Source organism: Merops nubicus, unplaced genomic scaffold (assembly GCF_000691845.1).
Source record: "Merops nubicus isolate BGI_N331 unplaced genomic scaffold, ASM69184v1 scaffold16080, whole genome shotgun sequence".
NCBI lineage: Eukaryota > Metazoa > Chordata > Aves > Coraciiformes > Meropidae > Merops > Merops nubicus.
Window position 1 is genome coordinate 1 of NW_008584955.1, and position 26281 is coordinate 26281.

Genomic DNA, 26281 nt, shown 5'->3' on the forward strand with positions numbered 1-26281 from the left:
CGGCCTGCTCGGCTTCTCCGGTGCTATCGTTCCGAGCCGGGCCGCGTCCGAGCTTTAGATGGAGGGGAGGAGATTTAAAGGATGTTTAAACGCGGGCCTGGCCCCGGGGATGAGTTCCTGGGTGCTTTAGTCGCCGCTGGGTTGGGAGGGATTGTGTTCCCCCTGATTTTGTGTCTGTGTGGACGTGGGACCTCCTTAAAACCCGTTAAATCTGGTGTGTTTGTGGTGGGAGCAGCGGGAGGGAGGCGTCGGTGGCACCAGGACTTGCCCTTCCCTGGGTGTGGGGCCTGTTTGCCGGTGTCCTTACACTGGTTTGCCCCCCCCAGAGCCACAGGGTTCACCACCCGCTCCGACATCGGCCCCGCCCGCGATGCCAACGACCCCGTGGACGATCGCCACGCCCCCCCGGGCAAGAGGACTGTGGGGGATCAGATGAAGAAGAACCAGACGGCTGATGATGATGATGAAGATCTGAACGACACCAATTACGACGAGGTGATGCCCTCTCCAGGCTGCTGGAGATAGTTTTTTTCCCCTCCCCAGCCCCTCAGCTCCTTGCTGTCTTGCTGTGAAACCTGTCAGCTGAGGTTTTAAGGCTAGAATTTCCTGTTGTTGGCAAACAACAAACTTTTTTTGGTCTTTTTTTTTAAATGTATTTAGTGATTGAGACCTTATACACATTGGTGTAGTGCTTGTGGATTTTTGTATTGTGGTTAAATTTTTGTATTGTGGTTAAATTTTTTGTATTGTGGTTAAATTATCCCACTTATTCCTCTTCTACCACATGTTGTGGTTCAGTTATATGTGGTTCAATAATTATTTAAGCCACCAGCATTCTGGCCTCTATCAAAAATAGCATGTGTAGCAAGACCAGGGAAGTGGTTGTGCCCCTACACTTGGCACTGGGGAGGCCACAGCTTGAGCACTGGGGGCAGGTTTGGGCCCCACAGGGTAAGAAGGACCTTGAGGGGCTGAAGTGGGTCCAGAAAAGGGCTGTGAAGCTGGTGAGGGCTCTGGGGAACATGGATTGTGAGGAGCAGCTGAGGGACCTGGGGGTGTTTAGTCTGGAGAAGAGGAGGCTGAGGGGAGACCTTATTGCTCTACAACTCTCTGACAGGAGGCTGGAGCCAGGTGGGGGTCAGGCTTTGCTCCCAGGTAACAATAGGATGAGAGGGAATGGGCTGAAGTTGCACCAATGGAGGTTTTGATTGGATATTAGGCAGAATTTCTCTCCTGGCAGAGTGGTGAGGCCTTGGCCCAGGCTGCCCAGGGAGGTGCTGGAGTCCCCAGCCCTGGAGGGATTCAGAAGCTGTGTAGATGTGGCCCTTGGGGACATGGTTTAGTGCTCATGGCAGTGTTGGGTTGACAGTTGGACTTGATGACCTTAGAGGTCTTTTCCAGCCTTAATGGTTCTGTGATTCTATCTCACAGAGATACTTGGGAAGAGATCCATAAACAAAATCTTCATTTAAGTGCTTTGAGGGATGTAATTTCTGTTTGTTTTTGTGGCCTGTGTTGGTTAGGTACCTGTTGTGTTGCTCTTTTTGCTTCCTTTCAGTAGGTTAAAAAAAGGAGAATGGTGAATGGCAGAAAATGGCTGCTCTGTACTGGGCTCTCAGTTATTGCTTCACAGAAGCAATTTTGGACAAGGAAGCAATTAAGAAGCAGCTTTGCTTTGGAAATGCTGTGAATAAACACTGTGAAATGCTGAGAATAAACCCTGGGGGTGGGAGGAGAAGGCAGCTTTCATTCTGGGAAGTGTTAGGCTGGTGCAGTGCTGTCACAAACAGCCAGCTCCTGTGTTCCCCATGTTCTGGGCGACTGCTGACTGTGAGGGGAACACAACAGGAGCTTTGAACTGAGGGTACTGCTTTGCTGTTTACTTTTTTTCCTCTTTTTTTCCCCCCTCTCTCTCCAAATTTTTAGTTCAATGGGTATGCTGGGAGCCTGTTCTCCAGCGGGCCCTATGAAAAAGATGATGAGGAAGCAGATGCCATTTATGCAGCTCTGGATAAGAGGATGGATGAACGTAGGAAAGAAAGAAGGTAGGATCAGCTCCAGCAGGGGCACGGGGGGGTTTCCAGTTATTGGTGTTTCAGAGTCTTCCTCTACCTCTTCCATTTTCCAGTTCTGATTTTGTCCTTGTCTGCTGGGTAGGTTTTTGGAAGCATTCACCATTTTCTTACATGTTTTAATGCCCTGTGGGTCTGACTTCAGTGTGGTGGGGGTTTTGCACAGCTCTCTGAGAGCTGATGTAGTTAAATTGCTCCACTGGGGTTCGTTAAGGTTCTGTGGCTTGGTGCAGCTCATTAAGATGATGTGGGGAGGTGCTGAGTGCCTGGTTTGGGCACAACCCCTACTGCAAAATGGTAGAAAAGTTGTGTTGGGTGTCTTGTAAACTGGGGAGTGTTACTGAGCTTATTAAACTCACTTTTTTTTTCCTCACCTGAGCTGGAGGTAAGAGGATGTACCAGACTGGAGTTCATTTGGGTGGAGACAGCTGGTTTTACACCCTAATATTTGATGAGACATCTCTGTCATAATATTGATCATCTAAGCTTGGAAAAAATGCAAAATTTGTATTTTTTTTAATGCCTTAGCTCTGCCCAGTCACATTTTTTCTGTGCTATCAACTCTGACTTGCTGAGTGTTACTTTGGGCATAACCTCAGTGCTCCTTTTCCAAAGGGAACAACGAGAGAAAGAGGAAATCGAAAAATACCGTATGGAGCGACCCAAAATCCAGCAGCAGTTCTCAGACCTGAAAGTAAGGAGCAAATGTCTGAAATGTGACTTTTCCCTCTGTGCCAGGAGAGGTGGATGTGCCTGCTGCATGCCTTTGCTCAGATTTGGTGTGTTCACAAGGAAATGCTTCATTGTGCTCCAGATTGGAAGCATTTCTGCTGGAAAAATAGAGAAAGAAGTGCAAGGCTGGCAGCTGGTGGTGCTGAACCTCTGGGTTTGGAGCTCTCTTGAGGACTGCAGTACAATTTTTCAGTCAGTTGCTGATAGAAATCTCCCTGATTTAAACCAGTATTGTCCCTACTGACTACAGGGTTCAGAGTCACACTTGGGGTGCTTATAAGTTACTTTTTAGGGTTGGAGGAGAATACAGTGATTCTGCCTCCTGAGCACTCTGCTTGTAGCTACACAAGGTGGCAAAATTCAGGGAAATTTTGATACTAGCCTTTTGTTTTATGCTTTATTCTGACTTCTGTAGAAATTGCTACAGGAGACTGGTAACTTCTTGGCACTGGAGGAGTTGCTTAACAGGATCTCCTGACTCTAAAGCTTCTTTGACATACAGAGTGTTCTTTAAGCTATTGTTTAATGATTAGTAATAAACCACTCAGTGCTGCAGGCACTGAGATTCATCTGAATATTTGTAGCACTGAGTTTAATAACAAAATTGATTTGAAAACTCAGTCTGGACTAAACCCAAAATCTAACTAAAAGCATCTAATTCATTTGTACATTGGATTAGAAAAAAAAAATGTGACTTTAACCTTTAAGCTTTTAATCTGAATTCTTTCGTGGGAAAAACAAAACATCTCTTAAGGAATAAGAGCAGTTAAAAAGGAGCAAATCGTGGCAGTAATGTTGAGAACTCCTGTCTGAACAGAGGAAGCTGGCAGAGGTCACAGAGGAGGAGTGGCTGAGCATCCCAGAGGTGGGTGATGCCAGGAACAAGCGCCAGAGGAACCCTCGCTATGAGAAGCTGACTCCTGTGCCCGACAGCTTCTTTGCAAAGCATTTACAGTCAGGGGAGAACCACACCTCCGTGGACCCACGCCAGACGGTGAGTACCCAGCAGACCTTCTGAGGATGTGCACTTGCAGCCCAGAAAGCCAACCAGACCCTGGGCTGCATCAAGAGAAGTGTGGCCAGCAGGTGGAGGGGGGTGATTCTCCCCCTCTGCTCTGCTCTGGGGAGACCCCACCTGGAGCACTGCATCCAGTTCTGGAGCCCCCAGGACAAGAGGGACGTGGAGCTGCTGGAGCGTGTCCAGAGAAGAGCCACGAGAATGATCCGAGGGCTGGAGCAGCTCTCCTATGAGGACAGACTGAGAGAGTTGGGGCTGTTCAGTCTGGAGGAGAGAAGGCTCCCAGGGGACCTTATTGTGGCCTTCCAGTATCTTAGGGGGGCTACAAGAAAGCTGGGGAGGGACTTTTTAGGCTATCAGGTAATGACAGGACTGGGGGGAGTGGGGCAAAGCTGGAAGTGGGCAGATTCAGGCTGGATGTGAGGAAGAAGTTCTTCCCCATGAGAGTGGTGAGACCCTGGAATGGGTTGCCCAGGGAGGGGGTTGAGGCCCCATCCCTGGGGGTCTTTAAGGCCAGGCTGGAGGAGGCTCTGGGCAGCCTGATCTAGTGGGAGGTGTCCCTGCTCATGGCAGAGGGGTTGGAACTGGGGGATCCTTGTGGTCCCTTCCAACCCTGACAGATTCTGATCTGTTTTAGCAGAGGACTTTAGAGCCCTAATGGATCAATGGTTGGACTTGATCTTGGAGGTCTCTTCCAACCTAAAGGATTCTATGATTCTATGTGGTCTGTGATTTGTCATTAGAGAGCAGGGTTAAGCTCTGTGTTCATTAGTGGGATTTGGAGGGGAAAAGAAGATGCTGCTTGACCAAGAACCATGGTGTTATTTGAGTCTGGCAAAGGGATGGGTGGATGTTAACCTCCTGTGCTCACTGGGGTCTTTCAGTGCACACCCACTCCCTGAGAACACTTGAGGGTAGGCAGGGAGAACCTGTTCTTGGGTTAAAAATGGTAGAAAGTGTTTCTTTTCCTTTCCTCTGGCTGCAGAATGGGGATGAGGAGTTTCAGTGGGCATAACCCACATCTGTTTCTGCTGTAACAACATTTTGCAAAAAAGGAGCAGAAGATAAAGTTCAGCTTCACCTAATGGTTGGTTCAACCTTGGAGCAATTATGTTAAAAATTAGTTGCCTTGCTGTCAACTGCAAGTGAAATCATTTAGCTTGTTGCTGTATGGCCACAGGCTCCTGTGGTCATCTGGTTACAGGAGCAGCTGACTGGCCCTGGACTGCCACCAGATGTCCATGGGGCCTTTACCTCAGTGTTCTTGTTTAAATTCACTGGGTTTAGATCCCTGTGCTCAGATTTTTCACTCTCTGGTTTGTTATCTCAGTGACTTGGCTAAACTTGTGTAATTACCTACAGATTTGCCCAGTCTGTATAAGAAATGTCTTGTGATGCAGGGAAGCCACAGTTTCAGAGTGACCTACAGGGTTTTGGCATCTCTGCCCTGTAGCCACTGGAGAAGAGCAGAGCAGCCAACAGCCTGAATTGCCTTTGAAACCTCAGAAGGTATTTTAGGAGTGGATTTCTCTCACTCTTGTTTTCAGCAATTTGGTGGATCGAATACTCCCTATCCAGGGGGCTTGAACACTCCATATCCAGGAGGAATGACACCAGGCCTCATGACACCTGGGACAGGAGAGCTGGACATGAGGAAGATTGGCCAAGCCAGGAACACCTTGATGGATATGAGGCTGAGCCAGGTAAGGGTGCTGAAAGGGAGAATCTGTCACAGCTTTACCCTGCCTTGGTGTTGCACTGCTCTTCAGGGCCTGATTTTTAGAGAAGTCTTTCATTTTCTTGGGTCTTGGAGAGGAGAAAGAGCTCATCTGTGACTAGAATTTAATTTTGCATTCCTCCTCCCCAAACCTCATTCCCTCTACACTAATAGAATTTCTTGAGGAATAATAGTTTGTCCCTGGAAGTCTTGGTCATTGTGGGAGAACAAGCTCTGCCCTTTTAGACCAGAGCTGGGCTTCAGGCAAACAGTGCTGGCAGTTCTACCAGGGGAGGCAGCTCTTCTGTCCTGTGCTGTGATGCAGCACAAAATGCTGAAAAATGCTACCCATAAATTGTTTTTGACCTCTGTTCTTTTTCATTGGTGTTTTTTTCCTCCATCTAAATCTGATTTAAACTAAAAAGATGGGCCAGGACTGCAGGACCTTTTGGTGCCTGAAAGCCAAGCCCCTTGTTTTCTTCATTTTCAGTGATAATTCTTAATATTAAAGTTGTGTAGCTTAGAAGTGGATAAAAGCTGATGAGCAAAGCTTTGTGTTTTCCTCCTTCCTTGCTTTTGGTAACAGATAAATGTCCAGGGTTTGTTTTCTTTGGTATGGCAGCAGCCTGCAGGCAGGTTGTGGGGCTCTGAGTGGGAGTTTCAGCAGCACTGTCTTGCCTTTCCCAGGTGTCAGACTCTGTGAGTGGCCAGACTGTAGTGGACCCAAAAGGATATTTGACAGACTTGAATTCCATGATCCCCACACATGGAGGAGATATCAAGTAAGTTTAAGAAGGATTAAATGATTTATCCTCTTAGCAGTGGCTGTGATCCTGCATACAAATGGAGCTCTGAGCAGGTGGCTTTCATTTGATGTGTAAAAGATGCTAGGTGAGTTTTGGAGGGTGAATTCTTTGAACATGAGATCTGGTTTAGTCTTTCAGCTGAGGTATTTAGCATCTGACCTGGATGCATTAATTGTGGGGATTGTTTCCATGCTCTCCTGGACTAAACATGCCAGAAGGATGGCTCTGTGTGGCTGCCTGCCAGCCAGGAAATACCTGGTTAATTGTACCTGTGTCCTGCTAATTTAGGCTTGATTAACAACCTCCAAAAACCTCTCTGACCTGAAGTTTGGTGCTCTATTCATAACAAATTGCCATCGAAGGCAAAGCAATATGTGCAGAAGTGGATGCAAATGCTTGACTTAAATCAGTGCTTGTGTTGATCAACTTCCAACTGCAAGTGCTGAGTTGTAATTCCTGACAATGTTACCTAAATCCTTCCCTGGTTTTCACTGGGATCTTGCTGTGTGGGGGCATGTTTGTAAGCTGCTTTTGGTACTCTCTGTTTTGTGTCACCAGGATGGAAAGGTTTGAGGTCACAGCTACTGGGCGTCTTGAGCCTGGCTGTGAAGAACTGACTGTAAAGAGCTTATTGATTCAGGAGAATTGTTTGCTAGGATGCTGAAACTTTTGGCTGTGAAGAACTGACTGTAAAGAGCTTATTGATTCAGGAGAATTGTTTGCTAGGGTGCTGAAACTTTTCCTCCTTGTCTTTCCTCCACCTTCAGTGACATCAAGAAAGCTCGTTTGCTCCTGAAATCAGTCCGAGAGACCAATCCCCACCATCCCCCTGCCTGGATAGCATCAGCCCGGCTGGAGGAGGTCACTGGCAAACTCCAAGTGGCTCGAAACCTCATCATGAAAGGAACAGAGATGTGCCCTAAGGTCAGAACTGCTTTTCAGCCCTTGCAGGACAGCAGGAAAAGGCTGTGGCTACGAGCAGCAACATCTCTGTTCAGCTCTATCAGCCTGCGTCTGATACAGCTTCACCATCAGCACTATTAGAACAAGAAGCTGTAATTTAAACTTTTTTTGTTTTGTTGCAAAGGAAGGCTGTTTAGATGGTTGCTTTTTCCTGACAGAGTGAAGATGTTTGGTTGGAAGCTGCTCGCCTTCAGCCTGGGGATACAGCAAAGGCTGTGGTGGCCCAGGCTGTTCGCCACCTTCCACAGTCTGTCAGGATCTACATAAGGGCAGCAGAGCTGGAGACTGATATCAGGGCCAAGAAACGTGTCCTCAGGAAAGGTGAGAGCTCCCCTGGGGTGGGGAACAAAGTCTGGGTCTCCCTCTGGTAGTATTGCTCAGGAGGTGTCCATCAGTTTAACTGTCCATAAGTTTTTTTACTTGCCAAAACCCATTTCAGCTTGGTCAAAGTTAAATAGGTAGGTGAAAGCAATTAAAAAGTGGTGCTTTAAGGGAGTTTTAACTGCCACCTTGCAGTGTGTTTTGGAAAAAACCTGGAGTTCCAGGTTGTCTGTAACCTGATAGAGACCACAGTGATTCCTGGTGAAGGAGCTTTAGAGGCCGTGGGACTCTCCTTGAGCCTGGTTGGATTTGGGGTTTGCTTTGTGTGTTCTTGGCAAAGAAGCTTTTTCTCTCTAGGGTTGACCTAAAATCTTAGGTTTTCTCTTGTCCTGCACTTGGAGGTTTTCCTCTGTCTCTGGAGTTACTCTCTTTTCCAAACAATGATCTCTTCAGCAGCAGTTGGTGGTGTTGTCCTGAACCAAGGTCTTCCTCACAGGTTCACAGTATTAATTCTTACCTCTAAGTTACTGTGCCTGTGTCAGTGGAGGTGAGATCCTACATGACTATTGAACTGTATCAATTACATCTCCTGACTTGAATCCAAACCAGGGCAAAGGGTCTGGATTTGAGCCACTCACTAGCTCATTGTGAAGCAGTCAATGGCCTCAAAGGAAGTAAATTTCCTCCTACATCTCACTATTGTGGGTAAAATTGCACCTCTCTGGTGAAAAGACCTCTTCCTGCATGAGGGTGAAAGGCACTTAGAGGTTTCTTGGTTTTAAGATGTAAGAGTTCAGGTGTTAGCTATTTCTTTTTATATTTCCTCTGGCTAAGCAGTGTGCTGCAAAGTGCCACTCCTGGGGCACTGTGTGTCCTTCTCAAGGCCAAGAACAGATGCTGAACACAAAAGCACTTTTACCTGAGCAGAAATTGATTTGTGAGCCCAGCTCAGGCAGGAGAGCATCTGGTGTGAAAGCACATGGAGTGCTGAGTTGTGCTTTAAGCACAGGGGAAAACATCTCCCTTCAGTTTTTGGAGCCACCTACTTGATGGAAGTTAGTGGAATGACAAACCATGGTGCATTCCTTCTCCAGTTTTTGCCTGTTAGCAGCTTCACAGGGCTCTGCTACTGAGGGAACACCAGTAACATGATGCTCAGAGCTGTTTGTATATACAGATAAGTGGCAGCTTAACCCATTATTTCTCCTAAAAATAGGAAAAAAACCCCAAACTGACTGCCAGGTAATGTTGCTGAAGTGTTGTTTCTTCATGTGCTTCCTTCATCTCTTGGCTGTGTGCTTTCCTGCCCTCCAGCAGAACCTCTGGGGTTTTCAAACCTCTCTGACTGCATTGCCAGCAAGCCAAGTGTTTGAAATGCATCTCGAGGTGTAAAAATTAAATCCTCTATGAAAAAGTGTTCTGTCCTGCTGAGTGATGCTTTTCAGCTCTGGCAGGCTGCTATTATTCACTTAAATCCTTCAGAAAAATCTCCTGCTGCTCCAGGAGAGAGAAACAGTCCCTGCTCCTCAAACCCTCCGTGTGTTGTTGCTGGTAAATGCTGCGTGTGCTTCTGTGGGGCTGGGGTGTGCTCTGCAGTTGAGGCTCAGCAGTTTGCCTCTGCTTCTGCAAGAATCTAGAGCCCAAGTGTGGGGAGGAGCAGCTGAGGGAGCTGGGGGTGCTGAGCCTGGAGCAAAGGAGGCTCAGGGGAGACCTTCTGGCTCTGCACAGCTCCTGACAGGAGCCTGGAGCCGGGGGGGGTCGGGCTCTGCTCCCAAGGAACAAGATGGAAACAGCCTCAAGTTGCCCCAGGGGAGGTTTCAGTTGTCCCTGAGGAACAATTTCTTGCCCTGGAAGCTTGCCCAGGGCTGTGCCAGGCTGCCCAGGGCAGTGGTGGAGTCCCCACCCCTGGAGGGGTTTCCAGGCTGTGGAGATGTGGTGCTGAGGGACATGGTTTTGTTCTGAACTGGCCATGCTGGGGAATGGTTGGACTCCATGATCTTAAAGGTCTCTTCCAACCAAAACAATTCTATGATTCTATGAATGCTGAAAGGAACAGCCTTGCTAGAAGCCTGGCTAGTTCCAGAGGAGTTTAGGTGCCTGTTCTTGTCCATTCCTGTGGCCCTGCAGTCGTGCTCACCATTTTGGAGAAGCATCTCCTTGGTCCTCTGGATTCCTTGGCTTGGTTAGTGTCAGTGATACCTTGAAGCTTTTCTGCATCCTCCTCTTTTATTTTCACATAGCAGGCCAGTAATGTTGTTGGGAAGCTAACCTGGCATCCATTAAGCTGTCAGGAAATGCCTGTGGGAAAACTAAACTGTGAAGGGACAGTTTCAACACCTAAGGAACAAGGTTTTGTGACTGGTTAGTGTTCCAGATGCTCCTTTTTGTACAGGGAGACCCAGCATGGTTAGGGCACCCAATTTTGCAGATCCTCCATGTTCTCCTCATTGGCTGAGTGTGGGGACATTGCTCAGCTGGGTGTTGTACTGGAGAGGAGACATTTACAGCTTGTCCAGGGAACGAGCCCTCAGCTCTCCAAAAAATCTGCTTCAAATTAAAATAATTAAGTAAGATTTTTATTTTATGATTTTAAGTTCTCATTGTTGAAGGAAGAGCTGGTATAAGTACAGCTCCCTCCCTTCTCCAGGACAGGAAATTTCATCTGTAACGAGACAAAGCCTTTAATACATCATCTTTAAAAAAAAAATAAACTTCTCTTTGGTCAACTACTTTGTCATGATTAACATAATTGTTGCCTCTCCAGCCCTTGAGCACGTCCCAAACTCGGTGCGTCTGTGGAAGGCAGCTGTGGAGCTGGAAGAACCTGAGGATGCCAGGATCATGCTGAGTAGGGCTGTGGAGTGCTGCCCCACCAGCGTTGAGGTGAGCTCCCCAAAAAGCAAAATAACCCCTGCACAATGTGAGGAGTTTGGCAGCAGAGCTTTGAACAGAGGGGGCAGAGTGAGAGCAGCGTGGGCTTTGTGCTGTGGTGAGGAGGGTGTGATGAGGAGTGGACTGGGGTGGGGTTTTTCCCCTCTAGATTTAGTTGCCTGGGCAGTCTAAACCAAAGCTGTGTGTTTCTAAAACACTGAACCAGAGTCTAATATTCAGTTGTTTAAAAGGTGAAGCAGACAGAAAATAGGAGTGCAGCAAATGGAGGGGCTGAGAATTGAACTTTTAAGGAGAGTAGAAGACTTTCTGCTATTTCTCCACTGTTCTTCTGCAGCCTGCTTGTGCTGCTTGAGGACAGCTGCCAACCAGCAGCAAACAGCATGAAGCTGCTTATCTGCTGCCCTGTGGTGACATTGTCACCTCCTTGTTGTGACCTAAAATGCATCTCCTGTTGCTTCCACAGCTGTGGCTGGCACTGGCAAGGCTGGAGACCTATGAGAACGCCAGGAAAGTCCTCAACAAAGCCCGTGAGAATATCCCCACGGACAGGCACATCTGGATCACTGCTGCCAAACTGGAGGAGGCCAATGGAAACACCCAGATGGTGGAGAAGATCATTGACAGAGCCATCACATCCCTGAGGGCCAACGGCGTGGAAATCAACAGGGAGCAGTGGATACAGGTATTTCCTAGGTTTTGGGTAGAGCCCAAACTCTCCAGGTTCTGTTTTGGAGGCTGCTGGTGTGAGGTGCTGTAGGGTGGAGTGAGTTGACACCAGGCTCATCCGTGGAGATCCCCATGGAGATGCAGGAGGTGAGGCTGAAAAGCTGAGCAGGGTCAAGGCCATCAGGGATGCTCTGGGGTGACGCTGCGTGCGTTGAGCTGAGGAAGGTCTGCTTTACTTCTGTCTTGGAAGGTAACCAGCTTCAAGTTGAAGCAGCTGCTGCCTTAAGTAGAACAGAGGTGCTAAGCCTCCAGTGAAGGATTTAGGTAGCTTTTGGATAGGTCTCTTTTGGCTTAAAAAGTCTCTGCTTGCCCAAGAAATCTTTGTCAATAGCGTGGTAAGGAGTCAATCCAAATATTTCATGTGCAGCAGGCAGGAAGTATTTTATTAGTCCCTTAGGAAGTATTTTATTAGTCCCTTAGGAAGTATTTTATTAGTCCCTTAGGAAGTATTTTATTAGTCCCTTACTGGCTGGTAGTCCTGTGGCTGTGTGAGGTGGCCACAACCCCCACGTGGAACTGTGTGGTACAGTGACACTTAGAACACACAACCTCTGTGCAGGTTCATCCCATGTTGCTGTGTTTTTGCTGTTCCATGTTGGAAAAGTAGCAAGAAGTTGTAGGAGTTTTCCAGTGGTTTGGTCACACTGGAAAGCTGTGGTGCTTGAGTTTGACAATTCAGAGACCATTGCCTTCTAAAGGGCTTCATGGTTGTCTTAAAAGAGCCTCTTTCCCCCTGTGCTTGGTTTAAACATAAGTCTTTAAACCATTTTAGTCCTAAAATCACTTACAGTGGGTCAAGGCAGCACAGTATTCTTGGCACACTGCTTAAAAGAGCATTGATAATGAGCAAAGTCTTTAATATTAAAGAGTTGTCCTTGTTAACATCTAAAAGAACTATAATTTTCTTTACAGGAGTAAAGCAATTAAAGGTTAATTTCAACTTCAGTTTAAAAAAACCATCACACAGTCTCTGCTTGGTTGGCTTCTCGAGTTGCTTTTTGGGGTAGAGCTGTTCCATTTGTTACCTGATCAGAGGGCTTTTTGACAAGTTGAAGCATGACATGCTTGGCTTTCTGAAAGCTTTGTGTGCCAGAAACCCTCACTTCTCCAGTGTGCTTTGAGAGAGCTTTCACTTCACACTGCTTGAGGGTGTGCTAGTCTAAATTCAGGTATTGCTTAGCCCTCATTGAGACTTAATCAACCCAATGCTGTAAGGAGATCAGTCCTTCTGATGTCACAACTTTTTCCTTCTCAAATTCTTGTAGTTTTTTTAGTGGCCAGGTCCCTGCCTGGCCCAGCCCCGGGGCAGTTCAGAGCTGTGAGAGGAGATTTTTCAGGCTGGAAGGGTCCCACGTTGTCACACTTATTCCTTTTGAGTGGAAACAGTTGCTGGGCTTTGTTTCTTTCTCCACCTTCTGCTGAGTTCAGTGTACACCCACAGCACCTTCCTGCTGGGTGTAGGCTCACCAGTTGTGTGTTTAAAGAGAGATTGTCAAGGTGTCAGCGACCCACAGTGTCCCTTTGTTTGTGCTTCTGCCTTCTTGTGCTGAGCTCTCAAAGTGAGCAGAGTTTTCCTCTTGTTTCTAGGATGCTGAGGAGTGTGACAAAGCTGGGAGTGTGGCCACGTGCCAGGCCATCATGAGAGCTGTGATTGGGATTGGGATTGAGGAGGAAGATCGGAAGCACACCTGGATGGAAGATGCAGACAGTGTACGTCCAGCTGGGGTGCTGGGTTTTGTTGCTTTGGTTCTGATTTCTGCTTTAAATTGAGGGAAATTGAACTGCAGCCTAGGAAATGGGTCCTTTCCAACCCAAAACCTTCTATAATTCTATGAAATGATGTTTTTTTTTAATCAGTGAAAGTGGGTGAGTCCCACGACACCAGCCTGTGTTTTCCCAGTGTGCCTCTCAGGAGGTCATTGTATTGGAGATTGGGATTTTTACCAAGCAAAAAGTTGGGATTGGGATAAGATTACTTGCTGGGTTTGGTGTGGGTTATTTTTTTTGTGTTATGACATCAGCAGAGGTTGAGGGTTTGGTTAAAGGACCTGGGAGTTGAATTTCAAAGTGTAAACGTAGCTCAGGAGTTAATGTGAGACTGGACAGCGTGGTGGGTAAGTTTTACTAGGCTGTCTTTGCTTTCAGGGAGCAGTTTGAACATGCTCTAAAACCCTAATTGTATTTCAGCATGAGAAATGCCCTTGAATTGGGCTTACAGAGTAGGGAGGCAATTAAAAAAAAAATTAAAAGTTGCAAAGCTGAGAGCCTTTGCAGTGCCTTCCTAATGTTTCAAGCTGGCCTGTTTGTGCCAGTCCCACAGATACTTGTGTTCTGATGGATGGATGCTTGAAAATCTCCTCCCTGCTTCCTGTCAAAAGCTGATAATAACTGTTGTGTTCTGTATAATACCTTAACTGATGCATTACCCTGAGATACTGACTCCTGTGCTGAGTTATGCTCGTGCAAATCTTGCAGTTGCTTTCAATGCAACCCTAAACTGACCCAGTTCTGATCTCTGTTTCCTTAGTGTGTTGCTCACAATGCTCTGGAGTGTGCCCGGGCAATTTATGCCTATGCCTTGCAAGTTTTCCCAAGCAAGAAGAGTGTGTGGCTGAGGGCAGCTTACTTTGAAAAGAACCATGGCACCAGGTACGTGTGTGCAGAGTCCTGGGGTCGAGGGGTGGTAGGCTGGGGGAGAAGAAAAGCTCCAAGGGGAGCCCTGAAGTCATAAAAAGTTCTTTGGCAATAGGGGTTACGTGGTAAAAACAGCTATGAATAGGCAAGGCCAGGATGGTTGTCTGTGAGAGGGCTTTTCTAGAAGAAATTTGGAGTACCAACCACCTGGAAATAGTGTGAGTGTAATTTTCAGAGGTGAGCTGCTTCATCACTGAAGTTGTCTCAGCATCTCTGGCCTTTGCTGATTTAAACATGCTGTGACTGTGTAGCACGTTCTGAATTCAGATTGCTGAAACACCATCACAGCTCAGGCCTTCTATTTTTAAAGTTATTCATAAAGCTTTACACACCTGAAACTTTCTGCCCAAAGTTTAGGGTAAATCAGTCTGTGCAATGGATAACTTAAAGATGATAGAATGACTTAAATCCTAATTACAGCCAACAAAGCTGTTGGGTGGAAGTGGTGGCAGATGCTGAGTTAGAATCATAGAATCCTTTAGGTTGGAAGAGACCTTTTAAGATCATCAAGTCCAACCATTAAGCCAACACTACTAAATTCTCTGCTAAAACAGAATCTCATTCAAACTTTTTGTCTTTTTTGGAACAAGTGTCTTTGCTTTTGATGTTGTTCTTCTGTATTTCTCAGTGGTGAGTGGCTTTAAGCCCCTAGTTCTACTTGAGAAGTATATTTTCCAGATGAGGGAGAAAAAAAATCACTAAGATCAAGCCAGCTTCATCTAATAAACCTGAAAAACTTCCTGTCTTGGTTTCCACTAAGGTTTAAGAAGAAGAGCTCTTTCCAAAACAGGAGCTGTTTGTGTGCAAGGTCTTTCTGCAGACACTATCACACAAAGGTGTCTGAACAATGAGCCGTTTGTGGGGTGCTGATTTCAGAACCCTTGTGAAAAAAGACCCCACCCTTTTCCTTGTTATGAAACGACTTATCAAGGTTTACAACGTTGGACTTTGCAACAATATTTCTAACGTGGGGTGATAGTGGAAATGGTGTGTGAGAGCTTGCCTCTGGCAGCAGCTCCAGTGACTAACTTGCTCTTTCTTGTCTCAGAGAATCCTTGGAGGCTCTTTTGCAGAGGGCTGTTGCTCACTGTCCCAAAGCAGAAGTGCTCTGGCTCATGGGAGCCAAATCAAAGTGGCTGGCAGGAGATGTGCCAGCAGCCAGAAGCATTTTGGCCCTGGCTTTCCAGGTGGGTTTATTGCACTTGGGAGGGGGTGTTAAGTAAGACTGGTGGTGAACACAGAGTAGGCTCTTCCTGTCAGCACCTGACTCTGGCTGCCTTGCAGAATGACAGAGGCTCCTGCTCTCTTCTGGTTGTTTTACATGGGGAAATGTTCTCCTCTAACATAGCAGCAAGAGCATATTGCTGCTTTTTTAGCAGTACCATGCCATATTCTGAGTTTGTAAAGCATTAATTTTACCTCCATGGCTCCCACCCACGCCAGTCGTGGATGAGAACCCTCTTGTCTCCTCATTAAAAAGGGTAGTGGTTTGCCCTAATTAATGAGCTTACTGCATTACCTATTGCTGGGCCCAAACCCACTCATCCACAGCAAAATGAAGGGAATTGTCTGCTGGAGGCTGGAAGAAAGGTGGGCAGAGCTGTGTAGTTCTAACACCAGGAAAAAGGCTTGAAGGCCAAGAGATAATCAAAACCAAATAACAGGTCCTGAGCTGGAAGGTGTAAAAGATACTCCCTAAATCTGTCCTTGGTGCTTTTTGTTACCATCCTGAAAACTTTTTGACGTGGTTGCCACTGATGACTTTTATTGGAGGAGTGTTCACAGGCCTCAGCTGGGAATTCAAGTTTTGGGGTGGTTTTTTTGCTGGGGGTTAATAATAGGAGGGTCTCATTGTGGCAAACCCTCTGCTCTTTCCAGTATTTAAACTGGAAGTTCAGAAGATCAAGCATTAATGCTTGTCAACAGTTGAGAAGCATCCAGCTTCTCAACTGGCATCTATCTGTGCTGTGCATCTGTTTTGGAGAATTTCTATAAACTTCAAAGGTCAAAAAGAAGATTGGGAGGAGCTTGAACTGAAGAAGGAAAAAAAAAATCCTGGTGTGGATTGACAAAGCTCTGAATTCAATTTTAATCTGGATCAAACAGAGGATTAAATCTGCTGTTGATTCACTGGGTGCATTTGTCTGTTTTCTGTTCTTGCAGGCCAACCCCAACAGTGAGGAGATCTGGCTGGCTGCCGTGAAGCTGGAGTCAGAAAACAATGAGTATGAAAGAGCAAGGAGGCTGCTGGCAAAAGCTCGCAGCAGTGCCCCCACTGCAAGGGTGAGGATGGGTGGAGGGGAGAAGATGAGACCTCTCTGGGCCACGGGGAGAGCTGGGGTGGAAGGAGAAGTTCCTTCAGTCCTGCAGCCCTGGTAATGGAGCAGATGGCTCCTTGCCATTGCCTTTTGTGGGCATGTGGCTGCCTTGCTGCAGCTCTCCTCCAGCACATTGCGACACCAGAGCGTGGCATGATGGGGGGAGAAAAAAAGGCCAGGAGCAAGTGAAGGGTTTCAATTTTTTTTACATAAATGGTAAAAGTCAGGAAATTCCCAGTTTACAGCTGTTTGTACAATGGTCGTGTTGCATAAAAACATGCCTTGGAAAGAAGAGGGAGAGAAAATACTTTCACAGAAGACTCACTTAGACTTTCTGTGCTACAGAGGGCTCTGCTTGAGTTGGGTGTTTAAAGTTCCACTCCTCTGTTTATCTCTAGAGTTACCTGTGGTATGATAAACTTTGTTGATGGTCAGTTTTTCATAGATTCTAAGTTGTCCAAGTAGAAGAAAAGTCAGTTTGGTGTCCATTGCCTGTGTCCCCTGCCCCAAATGTGCTTCATCCTGCCTCTTTACTCTGTCCCCTTCCTCCTTGGTCAGCAAGGGAGCTTCTCCCCAGCTGGGGCTCGTGCTCTGCTCTCAGACTTGATGCCTCTCTTGTGAAATCATGGTGGGGTGAGTTTGGGAGTGAGGAGGATGAGGACCAGAGAGCAGTGAAAGAGCCTTTGGTCTCTGGTGTGTTTCTCAGCTGTGACTTCCTCATGTAGCCAAAAGAAAGTGGTTTGGGGGCAGAAAAGCACTGGTACCAGTTTAGTTAGCAGGACAATGGCAACTTGAAGCTGTAAGTAAGGATAAGTGGTCTTGGGAGCTTGAATGTAAGGAGATGGGGTGGTGCTGGTGAAGCAGGCTCAGGTCTGTGTGAATAGGTTGTGCTCTGAGCTGTGCTCTTCATACAGAGGTGACACAGATGTCAGCTGGGAGCTAATAGGTGAGAGATGGATTGATCACACTTCCACTCCTGCCATATTTACCTCTCTCATCATCTGTTCCCACTATTATTTAATCCTGGCCTTTATTTTTTGTATTTTATCTCAAACTCTAGCTAGCTAATAACCTCCTGATGAATGTTGGGAAGTGGGAACCCATGGTGCTGGCAGACTCATGGATTTTCAGGGGCTACTAGTGATGATAGAATCACAGACTGGTGTGGGTGGGAAGGGACCTTTCAAGGTCATCTAGTTCAACCCCCTGCAGGGAGCAGGGACATCCTTGACTAGATCAGGTTGCTCAGAACCCCATCAAGACCTAAGGCTCCTCTGCTCTAGTTTAAAACCATTGCCCCTTGTCCTGTGGCTACATGCCCTTGGAACCAGTCCCTTCCCAGCTTTCTGTAGCCCCTTCAGGTACTGAAAGGCCACCAGAAGGTCATACTGGAGCCTTCTCCAGGTTGAGCAACCCCAACTCTTTCAGCCTGGCCTTGTAGGAGAGGTGCTCCAGCCCTCGGATTGTTGTGGCCTCTTCTGGACTTGCTCCAAGAGGTCCATGTGTCTCCTGTGTTGAGGGCACCAGAACAGAGGGGCAGAATCACCTCTCTCCATCTGCTGACCATGCTTCTTTTGATGCCACCCAGTACAGGATTGGCCTTCTGGGCTGTTGAGTGCACAGTTGGCTCATCTCCAGCTTTTCATCAAGTCCTTTTCCACAGGGCTGCTCTATCACCTCATCCCCCAGCCTGTGCTGATAAGGAGGATTGTCCCTACCTAGGTGCAAGTTTCACGTGGGACCCACTTCTCAAGCTTCTCCAGGTGGCTCTGGATGACATCTTGTGATAAACACCTCATGATAAACAGCTCTGGTTCGTTTTCAGGTCTTCATGAAGTCGGTGAAGTTAGAATGGGTGCTTGGGAACATTGCTGCAGCCCAGGAGCTTTGTGAGGAAGCCCTGAAGCACTACGAGGACTTCCCCAAACTGTGGATGATGAAAGGACAAATCGAGGAACAAAAGGAGCTGGTGGAGAGAGCAAGGGAGGCTTATAATCAAGGGGTAAGAGGGATGTTGTTTGTGGAGAGATGTCTCTTTGACTCCAAATGGAGAGGGCTCCATCCCAGACTAACCAAAGACATGATTTCTGTTCTCTCTGTCGTTGGTTAAAATAATAACAAAAACAAGTTAGGACCTTGAAACAAGCAGCAAGAATTTCTCCTGCCCAGCATCCATGTGCAAAATTGGCTTTGCTGCTTGCAAAGAGTTTGCTGTGTGCTTGACTCCTTGTGCTAGGAGAAAAGGCATTGCAGAGTAATTCTCTGAGACCTGTAAAGATTAAAGGCAGAACTCTTAAAAGCAAAGCCTCCTAACGAGCTCTTAGATACATGCTGGTGGAGGAGGTGGCCTGCAGCTTGCTTGTGTCTCTTTTAAGTGGTAATTGGTGTCCTTGGCTATGGGTGCTTCTGAAACTGTGAAAATAATGAAAGTCCTGGGATGAAACTGATATGGGAGCAGGTTTCTGCAGGGCTGGTAGATCCTCATGGCTTCCCAGGCTTCAAAGGCAGCTGGGTTCCTGCATGCTGTGGTTTGGGTATGGGTAGGAACTCTCCATCTCCAGATAGAGCCCAAGCTGTGGCTGTGTTACCAGGGGAGGTCTGTTCTTTCTCTGGCTCTGGGATGTCACAGTCAGTGCACCCAACTGTTCTGGATATGGGAGAAATTCAAGTAACACAATCAACTTGGTCTCTTCTGAGCTCTCCAGAAGGGTGTAGGGAGGGAATTTCTTTCTGTGGGAGCTACAAGATTATTTTTTTTTTCAAATCCTCATATTATCATACTTTTTTCTCTTTAAACAGTTGAAGAAATGCCCCCATTCCATACCCCTGTGGCTCCTGCTGTCCAGGCTGGAGGAGAAAGTTGGGCAGCTGACTAGAGCAAGAGCCATCTTGGAAAAGTCTCGCCTCAAGAATCCAAAGAACCCAGATCTCTGGTGAGTTGTGTGAAGATGAACTGAGCTTGGGCTACAAAGCCAGTGCAGTCTTCAGGCTGGTTGTTTTGTTTTTGCAGGCATTTGAGCCTGGACTTTATGACCATGCCCATCCTAGAGTTTCTTCTGAACTATCAAGTTTTTTCTGGGCACCAGAAATTCTTTGGTGATCCTGGCTAGTCTGTAGCTACTCCAAGGAGCTGGGAACTAGTTTCTTTCCTCATAGCTGTAGTGCATAGAGCATGAAGCACCAGGGATCTTTCATTTCTGTTAGAGTCCCTTTTTCAGATTGTTTTTCATCTGGGCTCTTATAGAGCAAAGGTCGTGTTTATTTTTAGACAGAGAGGAATGGGAAGATGTCAGTCACCTACACACACTCAGAAAATGGGCAGATGTTGGCAATTTCCAGTGACCTTCATGCCCTCACTGTTTGTTTTCTCATGGTGAATATGTTGTCATAAATATCACTGAGTCTCTTCCTTCTCAGGTTGGAGTCTGTGCGACTCGAGTACAGAGCTGGGCTAAAGAATATTGCAAATACTCTGATGGCCAAGGCATTGCAAGAATGCCCCAATTCAGGTGAGCTGGGTCTCATTTCTATCTAAACCAGTTATTTTGCCCAATTGATAAAGACACATCTTTTTCCAAGCTGTGCTTTCTGGCCAGCTCTCAGAATGCTGTGTTTTTGAGAGGTGTTAGTCATACTTCTGCAAATGAAATGTTGAGGTTTTTTTGTGAATAATCCCAGTTGCTTTGTCCTGTCTCACACCAGAGAGGCCCTGGGGTGGTGCTGGTCCCATTTTGCTGCAGTATCCAGTGTATTACTGGATCTGTGCTCCATAGTTGGTTTCCAGCTTTCCTGGGAAAGCATCTTGGATGTGGTGGCTTTTCTCTGAAGCTTGTAGAAGTCTGATGAGGTTCAAAATGGAAGGAAGACTCTTGGGTGTCTGTGGTTGGGAAGTTCAGTGGGAAAAGAATGATTTTTTTTCCTTGTCTCATTTGAGTACCACTGGCCACAGGAGACTTCCCTGTGTTGGTCTGCCTGCACCACTGGCTGGGTGGGATAACTTGTGCTGGCAGCAAATTTCAGTTGCTGTCATGACTAGGGGAGCAGGTACCATAAATATGTAGTCTTGGGTTTTGAGTATATTAACTTATTTAAGAAAAGGCAAATAGGTCATATAATGTAAGCCCTAGAATCACAGAATGGTTTTGCTTGGAAGAGACCTTTAAGGTTCATCAAATCCAACTGTCCCCCAGCACTGCCAGGTCCCCACTGCCCCGTGTCCCTCACCCCACATCTCCATGGCTTGGGAACCCCTCCAGGGGTGGGGACTCCACCACTGCCCTGGGCAGCCTGGCACAGCCCTGGGCAACCCTCCAGGGCAAGAAATTGTTCCTCAGGTCCAACCTCAACCTCCCCTGGGGCAACTTGAGGCCGTTTCCTCTTGTCCTGTCCCTTGTTCCTGGGGAGCAGAGCCTGACCCCCCCCTGGCTCCAGGCTCCTGTCAGGAGCTGTGCAGAGCCAGAAGGTCTCCCCTGAGCCTCCTTTGCTCCAGGCTCAGCACCCCCAGCTCCCTCAGCTGCTCCTCCCCACACTTGGGCCCTAGACCCTTCCCCAGCTTTGTTGCCCTTCTCTGGCCACCCCCCAACCCCTCACTGTTGGTTGTGCTCTTGCACAAGCTGGTTGGTTCTAACCAGCAATGTTTGCCTCTTGGGATGGGAGGAGAAAGTGCATAATGCTTCCCTATTTTTTGGCAGATTTACAGGAAGACTTAATTATTTAAACATGTTGACATCTTTGGAGAGAAGATGTCACATAACTACAAAGTGTCTTAGTCTGCTGCAGGACCTCTTTAGCTCACCTTCAGGCTGGGTTTTGAAAGGTGTTTGTCAGCTGATAAAGCCCCAGTGAAATAATTGGGAATTAAGTGACTTTTATGACATGATAAACTCATTGCAAGCTGCTCACCATGTGCGTGGGTCAACGAAGCAACACCACCCAGGCCCCTGCTTTGGTTTGTGAAGGACTTAATGAGTGTTTGTCACCACAGGCTTTTTTTTTTACAGAATCTGCCTGTTGCTATGGAAATGGGCAGCAGGATCTCTGGTTTTGTTTAAATAAAATTGCTTCCAACTCTATCTTAAAACTCTGCAAACCAGAATAAGAGCCTGGAGGAATTTGCTGCTTGGACACCTATGGTCATGTGAACCAGAGCTGTGGGTCCATCGATAGCTGAATGGATCCCCAGTTGCTTATGGCTGATGTGCAGTCAGGCAGCACCAAGTAAATCTGAGATCTGTTGGTGTTTATGTCCTTAGCAGGCCTGAAAGGTGAGGCTTGACCCAACACACAGTGAGCAGAGTCCTGCTCCAGCCTGTCCCTGCAGCCCCCAGAGCCTGGGTGTATTCCCAGGGTGCAGTTCATGGGAAGTGAGAGAGGTTTTGAGAGTCCTGGCAGCAATGAGCTTGCAGGTTTTGCTTTGAAGTGCTCAGCAGGTGTGGCTGGCTGACAGGAGAAGCTGCAGATTTCATGCTCCTCTGAGCATATTTCCTTTCCTGCTTTTGGCAGCAAAAGGAACTAGGGATTAAACCCACCTTGCCTGGACCTTCTCTGTCCTTCATCAGGGGTGTGGAGAGCCAGCATCCATAAGACTGTGGAGCTCTCTGGCAGTCTTGAAACTGCTTCCACGTGGTGTTACTTTGCACCTTCTGGGACTTGTTCTGCCACAGCAGTTTTCTCCTCAGACAAATGGATACCTTTCACTTCTGAAATGCTGATTTTCCCCTCCCCTGTTCCACTGCTCACAACATCTCATCTGAAAGGCATGAGCTCTGGGCTGGGGCACAGGAGGACAAGGAGTGCTGGAGCTGCAAGGGGTTATAGGCCAGAGACCTTCAGATTTGAAGGTCCTGCATGGTGCAAGTGATGGATAGAATGCAGAGTACTGAATGAAGGGCATGTGATGATAGGACAGGGGTAGATTCAGACTAGATATTAGGAAGATGATTTTCACCAGAAGGGTGGTGAGGTCCTGAAACATCTTGCTCAGAGAAGGTGTGGATGCCCCATCTCTGGAAGTGTTCAACACCAGGTTGGATGGGGCTCTGAGAAACCTGATCTAGTGGAAAGTATGAGAGAATGGTGAGGGCTGGAAGGGACCTCTGGAGATCATCTCATCCAAACCCCCTACTCCAGCAGAATGCCTGGGATGTTGTCCAGGTGGATTTGGGATCTCTCCAGAGCAGGAGACTCCACAACCTCTCTGGGCAGCTGCTCCAGGCTCTGCACCCTCACACCAAAGAAGTTTCTCCTCCTGTTCAGATGGAACCTCCTGGGTTCCAGTTGGTGCCCATTGCTCCTTGTCAGTGGTGCCCAGAGACAGGACAAGAGTCTGGCCCCATCCATTTGACCTCCACCATTTAGATATTGATCAGCATTGATCAGATCCATGTGCCTCAGCCCATAGCAGGGGGTTGGAACAAGATGATCTTTAAGGTCCCTTCCAACCCAGAGCGTTCTGCGATCCTGCGAGGGAGGGAGCTGGGGTGAGGGTGGGACGTGGCTCACCCCCAGGCTGGGGGGCAGTGGTGCTGCTGCATTGGAGAGCACTGGCCTGGTGTTGGGATGAGGAGGCTTCATCTCAGAAACAACACTGAACAACCTCCCTGCTTGGCTTGTTGAAGGAATCCTGTGGTCAGAGGCAATTTTCCTTGAAGCGCGACCGCAACGGAAGACCAAGAGCGTGGATGCTCTGAAGAAGTGTGAACATGACCCACACGTCCTGCTGGCTGTGGCCAAGTGAGTGCCTCTGCTTGATGGAGTAAAACTGTCTGTGTGTGGTGCCCCCGTGACGAAACGCTGGTTCTGGCAGCTCCAGTTGTTCCCAAAGCAAGCTCTGAAGCTGTCTCCTAGAACTGCGGGGAGCCCTCCCAAAGCAGGGGAGGTCAGCCTGTCCTCAGGCTGTCCTGGGGGCCCTGGGACCATGGCACAGTCAACACCATGTTCACACACAGCCTGGTTCCCAGTGCTGGGTGTTGGGACTCTGGAAATCCCTCCCTTTGTGTCCCTGGAAAGGGATTTCAGTGTGCTTTCAAGTGAACTTAGTATTTGTGTTTTAAGCGTGTCTTTCATAGGATGTCTTTTAAGTGTTTCTGTAACTAGAGACAATTTTTGGTGGTTCTCTTACAGTTTTTATTCTTCCTCTTTCTCTCCATCCCAGATCCTGTCAGATTGTGTTTTTAATCCTGAGCTAGATTCTGTCCTGTTGCAGCTTTGTCCCCTTCAGAATTTCTTCTGTGTCAGTTTTATTCAGCTGTGGCCCTTCCTGGAACAGAGACTGCCACTCACATTAGTTTGCTTCTCTGGAACAGGAAGATAATCCACTAGGAATGATCTTCTTGTCTTGTAGTGATGCTTCCAGTGATGAAGAGCTGCTCTGAGGGTTGGTTCAGGCTGTGGCTGTTCTGATCTGATGTGTGATCAGGATGAACTCTCTTTTCCTCCTTTCTGAACCCCAGAAGAGGTTAATGCAGGAAGCGTTTTGCCTAAACCATTGCCCAGTTCTTTCACAACTCCTTTTTCCAAGCCAAAGAAAACTGTAGGATACACTCCAGTGACTGTGACACTGGGTTCTGCCAGCTAATGACAGCTGCCTTGTTCAGCCTTAGCAGCAAGGGAGAAAAAATTTAACTTGTGCTTTATGGAGATGGTTTCCAGGCCCCTTCTGGTGCCACCTCAGAGCTGAGCAGCTAATCCCAACACAAACAGCTTCCACCTCCCACTGAGACTTGCCTGTAGGTGCAGTAATACCAGGGAGCCACAAATCTGTGAAGAACTTTTGTTAAAGATGGTGCTGAAATCAGCCACTGCCTGCAGGTGTTGAGCCTCTGCTATCGTTGTGCTCTTTTAAATCACAGTTTATTTAACAGGGAACAATCAAGAGTATTATAGGGCTTAAAAACAATCAAATAAGCTGTAAAACTTTATGACTGGTTAAGCTCTTTATGAGGGGTGAGTGTCTGATTTGATAAAGACCTTCCTAGCTCAAATGAACTCTTGAGGGCAGAGGAGTGAAACCAAGGGACTATTGACTCAGCTGGTTCAGTACTGGGGAGAAACTGCAGAATTCCTGAGTGGAATGGCAGCAGTGGGGCTGGGATGTGAGCCTGGAAGCTTTTCCATGCTCTCTGTTCCTTGTCAGGTGGGTCTGCTCCACTGGAGCTTTGCTTCAGGGGTGGGAAGGTGTTTAGTTATTGTTAGGTGCTAAAATTGACTTGAAATGTAAGAAATTGGAGGAGGGGAAATAGATGTAGGCATATAGTCCTGACTGCCTACACCAAATCTGGGTCAGGAAAATGAAGGAGTTGAGTTAGAAATGCTTGAGCTTGGTCGAAGATGGAGCTCAGAGGGTCAAAGCTGAGCTTGGAGGAACAGAGATGGAGCTTGGAGAGTGGTGACTTCCCTCCTCAGGGTGTCTCTCTCTTCCTGGGCCTAACTTAACTTGCTTCACTGTGAGGAGAGTTTAGAGCAGTTCTGGATGTTCTTTTTGATCTTCTCGTGTCTCTTCCCATGATAAGGACAGTCAGCAGATGCCTCCAAAATCTGTTTTCTTCTTGGGTGAGCAAAGAATTGAAATATCTGTGGAGCCTGTAGGTTGGAGTGCTTGTGGGTTGACAAATTGCTCTTTAGAGGAGCTGTTTGTTGACTCAGTTTTGCTTTTCTCCACAGGCTCTTCTGGAGTGAGCGTAAAATAACCAAGGCCCGAGAATGGTTCCACAGAACAGTGAAGATAGACTCTGACCTGGGGGATGCCTGGGCTTTCTTCTACAAATTTGAGCTCCAGCATGGCACGGAGGTGAGAGAAAATCCCTGGCCCATGCTGGTTCCCTAGTCTGGGGAATTGCCACAGCACTGGGCTGAGCACACAGGGACCAAGGCCACGGCTGGCCACGAATGAGCATCAACAGGCCTGTTGGGGGGTTTGTAAGAGGCTCTGTCATTAGCCAAGCTCTCTTTCAGGCTGATTTGCCACCTGCAGTCATGCTAGTTGGTGCAAAAATCTATGAAATCAATCTTCCTTCTGTAAAACTCAATGGGGAATTGCCACAGCACTGGGCTGAGCACACAGGGACCAAGGCCACGGCTGGCCACGAATGAGCATCAACAGGCCTGTTGGGGGGTTTGTAAGAGGCTCTGTCATTAGCCAAGCTCTCTTTCAGGCTGATTTGCCACCTGCAGTCATGCTAGTTGGTGCAAAAATCTATGAAATCAATCTTCCTTCTGTAAAACTCAAGCTCTGTCTGAGGAGATGTTCCTGTGATTGGGGTGCTGGCTTTGTGCAGCTCGTCCCGTTTCCTCCCAAGTGTCAAGTACAGGTTGCACGTGGCCACAGCCAGAGGGGAACAGCCTGTTCTAATCTCTTCTGGCAGTTTTTACTGCCTGGTATTACTGAAATGGTGGGAGTGTTTATCTTCTGACTTCAGAGAGACCTCTCACTTGACAGATCTCATGCAGGTGGTAACGCAAAGGAAGTTTCTGCTGCAGTTTCTCTGCTGCAGCCAAAACTCACTTGACTAATTCCACCAGTTTGTTCTGCAGGGCAGGGGGGTTGGCTGCCTCTCAATTTTGACTCAGGCCTCCAAAATGCCTTGAAAACCAAACCAAACAAACCACCATAAGCTTTGGAAGAGTGTTTGAGCTGGGGAGGGGGGGGTTAAATCGTTGTGTGCTGATACAAACTTTAAGAAACTTGCCAACTGTCCTTTCTCTTCCTCATAGGAACAACAAGAAGAGGTGAGGAAGCGCTGTGAGAACGCTGAACCTCGCCACGGGGAGCTCTGGTGTGATGTCTCCAAGGACATAGAGAATTGGCAGAAGAAGATTGGAGAGATTCTCGTGCTCGTGGCAGCCAAGCTCAAAAACACCTTCTAGAGCCTGCTGGCTTCAGCTGCCTTGGTCCTCGCTGCAGGACTCGCCTGCTTGCCCCCTTTTGGTGCATTCACCCTTCAGTGGCACAGATTTCAGAGGACAAGGGGATTGGTGGTGATAGGAAAGATGTTTCTCCTAAAAAGAGAAGCTGCTTCCTCCTC

General features: G+C 47.5%; 1 protein-coding gene across 1 annotated transcript; it reads left to right on the forward strand.

Moving 5' to 3' along the window:
* Positions 1–326: 326 nt before the first annotated feature.
* On the forward strand, positions 327–26281 carry PRPF6 (pre-mRNA processing factor 6; the record flags this gene model as incomplete). The annotated part of the gene is made up of 20 exons (XM_008945990.1): positions 327–495; positions 1927–2045; positions 2688–2766; positions 3622–3798; positions 5370–5525; positions 6227–6321; positions 7113–7269; positions 7467–7629; positions 10394–10512; positions 10985–11203; positions 12835–12957; positions 13775–13896; positions 14990–15128; positions 16105–16224; positions 18085–18261; positions 19059–19192; positions 19677–19768; positions 22877–22991; positions 24921–25047; positions 25971–26281. Coding segments are annotated over 20 exons (2755 nt in total), but the record flags the coding sequence as incomplete, so codon positions are not given.